Source organism: Micromys minutus (genome assembly GCF_963924665.1).
Source record: "Micromys minutus genome assembly, chromosome: 30".
In the NCBI taxonomy this organism is placed as follows: domain Eukaryota; kingdom Metazoa; phylum Chordata; class Mammalia; order Rodentia; family Muridae; genus Micromys; species Micromys minutus.
The window spans coordinates 33,223,276-33,230,734 of NC_137965.1; the positions used below are offsets into that span (position 1 = coordinate 33,223,276).

General features: G+C 49.5%; 1 protein-coding gene across 1 annotated transcript; it reads right to left on the bottom strand.

Moving 5' to 3' along the window:
• Positions 1-4,621: 4,621 nt before the first annotated feature.
• CACNG7 (calcium voltage-gated channel auxiliary subunit gamma 7) lies at positions 4,622-7,185 on the bottom strand (the record flags this gene model as incomplete). Its single annotated transcript, XM_080941934.1, has 3 exons — positions 4,622-5,903; positions 6,623-6,768; positions 7,149-7,185. The coding sequence occupies 3 exons, from the start codon at positions 7,183-7,185 to the stop codon at positions 5,646-5,648; spliced, it is 441 nt and encodes a 146-aa protein (XP_080798060.1). The 3' UTR covers positions 4,622-5,645.
• Between the last annotated feature and the right edge of the window lie 274 nt (positions 7,186-7,459).

The following is a 7,459-nucleotide window of genomic DNA, read 5'->3' on the forward strand; positions in this document are numbered from 1 at the left end:
GGAGAACTCTGTCTTCTGTGATGGCTGTTATATAAAATGCACACATACATGCTTTGTGCCCACCTGCATGTTCATTTAAACTCACGCCTGTGCTGGCAGAAACTCACAGACATTTCTCAGTGATCTGTTTGAAGGTCCTAGTACCTGTTGGAGATGGACCTCAGTTGGTAGAATGACAGCATAGTGTGCACAGAGACCTGGGTCCAGTCTCCCACTTTGTCGTCTAGGCATATGTGGTAGGGCATGGGACCCTCAGGAGGTGCAGAAAAGAGGAACAGTTCAAAGCCAGCCTTGGCTACTTCATGAGTTGGAGGCCAGCCTAAAATTCACGAGAAAACAAAACAAAACTCAAATATCAATAAGAAGCAGAATTCTGGTAGAACCTGAGGGTAGAGGCTTTGGAAGAACAGCATGTGTTAGTTTACTTTGAGAAACCTCACAGCATTCCTTTGAAAAGCAAAAGCCCTGGGTAGGGAAGATGGCTTGATTGGTATAGGTTCTTGTTAATGGTAGGTGTGCTGGCTGGCTTTATGTCAACTTGACACAAACTAAAGTCATTTAGGAGGAAGGAACCTCAATTAATGCTTTATGGTCTGGAGAGGTGGCTCAGTGATTAAGAGCACTGACTGATTTTCCAGAGGTCCTGAGTTCAATTTCCAGCAACCACATGGTGGCTCATAACCATCTGTAATTGAACCCTGTTCCCTGTTCTGGTGTAGAACAAATTTATTTATATTACATATATGAATATACTCGCACTGAAGAGAGTGACAGTATGTTCATATATGTAAAATAAATAAATAAATCTTTTTTAAAAACAAAAGACAAAAGCAGAACAGAAAAGAAAATGCTGTATGCCAGGCATGGTGGTGGTGCACGCATTCAAACCCCATACTCGGTAGGCAGAAGCAGGTATATCAGTGTGAGTTTGAGGCCAGCCTGATCTATAGCCAGGAATACACAGAGAAACCCTGTTAGAAAAACAAAACAAAATAAAGAAAGAAAATGCTTTATAAGTTAAGGTTGTAGGCAAGCCTGTAGGGTATTTCCTTAATTAGTGATTGATGGGGGAGGATCCAGCCCATCTTGTGTGGTGCCATACTTGGGCTCTATAAGAAGGCTGAGCAAGCCCTGGGAAGCAGGCCAGTGAGCAGGACCCCTCCCCCATGGGCTCAGCATCAGCTCCCACCTCTTGGTTCCTGCCAAGCGTGGGTTTCATGAGTTCGGCCCTCACTGCCCTCGATAATAAGCTGTATTATGGAATTGTGAGGGAAATAAATTCTTCCCTCCCCAAGCTGCTTTGGTCATGGTGTTTCATCGCTGTGCAGCCTGATGACCTGATTTGACCCCTCCTGACCTCCACATGCACACACATAAATAAATGCTCAAACTTTTCACTACAGAATTTTTTTTTCTCTGTCTGCAGAAATGTATTGAAAATAAAACAAGATGGATAAGTTCTTGTTTCCCTTGTCATGATCAAAGAGCTGACAAGAAACTTTAGGAGGGAAGCTTTGTTTTAACTACTCCAGAGGGCACAGTCCGTACACAGGGAAGGAGCGGGAGGCAAAGCTGGCACACTGCATTCCTGGTCAGTTTATTTCCCCTGTTTATTCTAATCAGGACTTCAGCATGGTGCCACCCGTGTTCCAGGCGGGTCTTCTGTCCTGGTTAGTGCTGCTGCTCTGATGAACAGTGACCAAGAGCAAGTAGGGAAGGAAAGGTGTCCTACTCAGCACAGCATGAGGAAAGTCGGGGAAGGAAGTGAAGGAAGGCAGGAAGAATGCAGGTCACCTGCTCTCTTTCCATGGCTTGGCAACACTTCTTATACAGCCCAGGACCACCTGCCCACAGGTCTGAGCCCTCCTGTGCCAATCACGGATGAGGAAAATGCCTTACCTGTCAGCCAGTCAAATTATCAAACAAGGTTCCCTCCTCCGAGATGACATAGCTTCTGTCAAGCTGCACAGACCTGACTACACACCTCCCCACCTAAAGTAACACAATCCAGACAGTCCTTCACAGCACGCTGCGAGGAGGCCAGCAGTCTGGGCTATTCCAGTCCTGCCAAGGCAATATAAGTGAACTGAATTTTTAGTTTTCAAAATTTTATCTTTTTTTAAATCTTTGGTGTGTGTGTTGGGGGCAGTATATGCCCGAGTGTATGTATATAGATATGCACATGTGTGCACAAGGAGAAACCAGAGGGCATTGGTGTCTCTGCCAAGTTCCTTTTGAAACAGGCTCACTGAGCGGGAAGCCAGAAAACTCTCCTATCTGGCCTTCACAACGCTGGAGTTAGGGGCCTATGTGGTCGTGCTCAACTTTTGCTGGGAATTTGAACTCAAGTCCTCATGTCTAGAGAGCAAGAGCTCTTACCCACTGGGCTATCTCCACAGCCCTCTAGCATCACGGTTCTTAAGGGAGCATAAATTTCAGGGCCTTGGTTGCCATTCTCTGTACAGTCAGCAAACCCAGCACTTGTCACCAGTAGATGGGGACATTCTCTCCTACCAAGAAATAAACGTTCAGAAGCCTTCTAATACTCTGTTCCAAGCCACCACTAGGAATCAATTAGTCTCAACAAAGAAGCTGAACTGTATTTGCTATTGTGAGTCTCAAGCTTGACCTTCAGAAGTTCCTGGAATCATGGAGAGTGAGTCAGAATGAATCTCCCTCTGGGAGTCTGACCCTGCTGAATCCGATTTCTTTCCTGAGAACTTCTCCAAGCCACCCTCCCAATCTCAGAGGGATTTAAAATAATTCAAAACCATGCCCCTCGTTTTTTTTAAGATAGAAAAGAAACCAAAGGCTCAGAAATAAAAAAGACTCACTCAAGGCCACAGCATGAGTTTGCATAAAATTTTCAGTGGTAAAATGTAGCAGCAGGGGCTGACAAGATGGCTCAGCAGGTAAAGGAGCTTGCCGCCAAGGCTGACAACCTGGGCTCAATATTGGAAGCCATGTGGTAGAAGGAGAGAACAGCTTCCTGAAAGCTTTCCTCCGACCTCCACATGTGCACCATCATTATTATTAACAGCTAATTGACTGTGAATCAAGGGAACCCTGGGGAGAGGACTAGTTACATGTTAATATCTGTGCAAACTCAACTCCCTGTACCCTGGTTTCTTCACCTGTAACATGGGGCTAACAGAAATGCTGAGTTCACAAGACAGGGAGAAAAACAATGACTGAATAAATTTTAAAATGTTCCCTCAGTGTGGCTGTGACCCCAGTGTCATAGTTTCAGGGCCATTATCATTGCCCCCTCAAGATATTAAACAGATGAGACAAAGAGCAGGAGGCAGAGATCAAACTTCTGTCCAGTATTTTTCAGATTACGCTCATTAGTGACACAGGGTAGAGCCCCGTCCAGAATCCCCCAGTGAGCGGCTGCAGAGTCTCAGCTTCAGAGCTCTCGCTTTTCATACCGGAAGCTCTGGGTTCCCTAGATTCGAGAGAGAGAAACACAGCTCTTAGAATCCAATTTTGGGCCCCCCTCCCCTGTACAGTGATAATTCCTATGTACCAACTACTGTGTCTGATGAGACTGTGCTCAGCCTGGCAGCATCTCCTTATAATAGCTGTACGGTAAATGGTTGTGGCTGTTTCTCAACGTAGCCAAAGGGCCCAGCATGAAGGAAGCCCACTCTTACCTTGTAACCGGGAAGGAAGCTCGGGTTTGCGAGCCAGACTGACTTGCTGCCAGTCAAAGGCTGTGAGTTTGTATGAATGCTCTCAGATGAGTCATTTGCCTCCCTGGCATTTATGCTGGTAAATTTAATGGGAGTCCTGGGAAAAAGTCAGCTAGAGAAATGTGGGTAATGATAACCACGCAGTAGGCAATCAGAGGGATATCAAGAGGTCTGGATTGTTTTTTGTTTTGTTTTGTATTCACCTTGTCATTTGTTGTCCTCATACAGGGACTGAATTATAAGGTGATGCTTAAATATAACCTAAATAGCTTAAGTTTGCAACAACCCCTACCCCCCCCCCATAGAGCCCTTAGACTCTCTTCACAGCCAATGATGACCTTGAAGTCCTGGTCCTGATGCTTCTACCTTCTGAATGTCACCATCACCCAGAGCCAGACAGCACTCAAGCAGCCTAGTAGCATCCCCAGTCCTTCCTCGGCTCTTGTTTGTTTGGCTGACTTTTTAAGACAGTTTCTCCGTGTGGCCCTCCCTATTCTGGAACTCGCTCTGTAAAGCAGGCAGGCCTGGAACTCAGAGATCTGTTCCCTAGTACTAAGACTGAAGGTGTGACCATCACAACTGGCAAGATCCAGTCAGAATAAGAGTACGTTACCCTCACGAGAAACCTAAGCCCCTTGCTTCCAATCCCCTCCCTCTGGTTAGGCAGAAACGTGTTTGAAATAAAGTTTATTGAAGTTTCTGTCGATATTTACATATGATACACGGTAAATAACAGAGCCAGGCCCCCCACCCCACCGGTTCCCCACCCTTATTGCTTCCCTCCCCCCATCCCCCAGACTCATTAAAAATCGCGGCGTAAAGACAGGTTATAACTGCTGCGGTTCTCCCTCCCCCCTCCCACCTAAGATGCAAACTAAAAGCCCCGTCCCTCCCCTGCCCCCCTCCCCCCCACCCCGGGGCCGTTCTGGTTCCGTGTGTTAGCACTGTGCTACCTCGCCCCTCCTCCCCTAATAAAGGGAGTGGGATGGGCGGTTTTCTGGCAACCTCTCCCACCCCCGAATCTGTCCAAGGGGGCGGACAGGCCCTTGAAAGAGGCCAGAGTTGGGGATCTGAGACGGGAAGAGGGACATGGATGAGAGGGAGTACCAGAAAATGGAAGACAGAGGTTTTGGGGGGGTGTTAACCCCCGCTACTGCCCCTACCTCCCCCGACGGAACTTCGAGGGGGAAGAGGCGGGCACAGGTGTGGAGATAGCATGAGGGAACTTCCCTCCGCCCTGGGGTCCCATCGTTGTTTGGTGTGAGAGGCTGGATGCACCTAGGGGCTTCGGATGAGCAGGTGGAGGGAGGAAAAGAAGTGGGAAGAGGAGGTTGGGGGGGGTGTGAGGCAGAGGAGGAAGAAGAAAGGGAAGGAGGAGGAGAATGCATTAGAAGAAAGAAAGAAGGTCACCTTCCAGAGGAGAAAAGAGAGGAAATGGGGTCTTTCAGAGGCAACAGAAAGGGGAAGGTCAAGGTCGTAGTGATGTTCCTGTAGACAGAGCAAGCACGTCCCCACTCATCGCCACCAGGGACCTGCAGGGCACCTGGTGCAGTGCTAGGAGAGAATGGAAGGGGAGTTGCAGGGCATTCCCGTGGCTGCCACACCCACTCTCCAGCCCAGCACCCCAACCCAGAAGCGGGAGTCTGGCGGAGTTCGGGGGAGCTAGGTGCAAGACATCACCAAAAAATGGTAAACTCGGTTGGAATTAACCAGTGGGGAGGGACCTAAGGGACAGGCTCACGGGGCTAGGTGAAGAAGGAACCAGTTGGAAGAATAATGAATCAGTGAGGAGAGATTGGAAGAAGGGTGGCGCCGTTGAAATGAGAATGGTGGGTAGGGGCTTGGAGATGGTACAGCAACCCTCAGCCAAGAGCCCCTTAAGGAATTGGGGCTTCTTGGGTGAGGTGCGGAAAAGGAGTGGGAGGAAGAGAAAAGGGAAGGACTCCGGCCTCAGCACGGCGAAGTGGAGATGTGGAGGTGGTCCGGGTACTTGATGGCCGGAGGGTAATTTTGAGTCATCTGGATGGAGACGTCGCTAGAGATGTCGGAAGGGCTGCGGCCTCGACGCCACGCTTCGGGTTGCAGAAACTGGCCGGAGTAGTCGGAGCAGTCGCTGAGACGAGGTCGGTAGAAGGCCGGGTGCGGGCGATACATCTCCTCCTCCGCGTAGCGCTTGGTGAATAAGTAGACTGACATGACTCCGGCCCCCTGTGGCAAGGCACAGTCAGAATCATCCCAGAGGCAGCACACTGCCACCTTCTCTATCAGAGCCCAGGAGTCACATCTGTATCATCCCCAAGACCTCAGCAAAACCCAAGAGGACCAACCCTCATTTCCTCCAGGACGCAGGGGTTAGAACCAAAGTCTAACCCATCTCCCTCATAATGCAGGCACCTCCCCTCATTCAGCCTTCTCCTCTTCCTGGACCCAGGGATCACACATCCAAATATTCCCAGCTTTAAAGTGGAGAGATCAGTCCCCAGTGCTGTTCTTTCCCAGGAATGAGGGCTGCCCAATCTCCCTCCACAACCTCAACTCATGGGCTTTCCCTTACCTCCTTCCTTCCCAAGAACCCCAGAACCTAGGACTCCTGGGGTCTTTCCTCTCTGAGATCAGGAGATTACACCCACAGTCCCTCCACCTTCCTCATAACGCACAGCGTTCGTTTCCTCCTGGGCACAGGAATCGGACTGTCCTCTCTCTCTGTTCATAAGTCCTGTCCCAGAACCCAGGACTCCCACCTCTTAAGACCTAAGAAGGTCCAAACCTCAGGGTTTCTCTCTCCTCAAATCCAAATGCCCCATCTTCATATCCCCATCTGCTCCAGACTCTCAGGAGCTGGAATACTCCGACCACCACCACCCGCCCCTACTCCACTCCAGCCCCACATCCTTCCTTAAATTGGCAGTCTGGGCTCAATACATCACCTCTTTCAGAAGAAAAGAGGAAGCAGCGAAGGCAAACGACCACCCGTAGCGATAGTGAAAATACTGTTCAGAACTGCTGGGCCTGTTCATGACTTCATCGTTGATACTGGAGATGTACAGAACCAAACCCACCACCAAGGAGAGGCCTGAGGGGAGAAGGGTGCCAGGACCATGAGAAGGGGGTACTCCCAACCACTCAGTCCTTCCCTCTCCCTTCTGCCTTATATCTAGGACTAACCCTAGCCCAGTGTCCCCAAAATGCTATGTATGCAAGTGTTCTTTGTCTGAACAATGCCCACAGCCCCTCACTGGGGGATCCTAGGCAGATGCTCTATTACTGAGCCTCCACACACACACCCACACCCACATAGCCTCTTAGTAGAGGATTCTAGACAAACACTCTTGCTGAGTCATAAGCCTAGTCCCTCACTGGTGGAATCAAGGCAAGAATTCTATCAGTGAGCTTCTGCCATCAATGTTGGATCTTAGGAAGGTACTCCACTGAGCCATGTCACCAGCCTCTCACTGGTAGATTCTATGAAGGAATTCTGCACCTGGGCCATGCCTCCACACTGGTGGAACCTAGTTCTATCACTGGGCCTTGATATCTAACTGGTGAATTCTAGGCAGGAGCTCTACCACTGAGACATATCTCCAGCCCTCTTGTCACTTATTTTGAGACAGGCCTGGAACTTTTGAGCCTCCTGTCTCAGCCCCCCATGGAGCTGTCATGACAAAGTTGGGCTTCACTTCTGGGTTTTGAACAACCTCCTGTTCCGGACCTTAGTTGGGCACAGAGAACCCAGAGATGAATTTACCAGCTGCCCTCCCCCCACC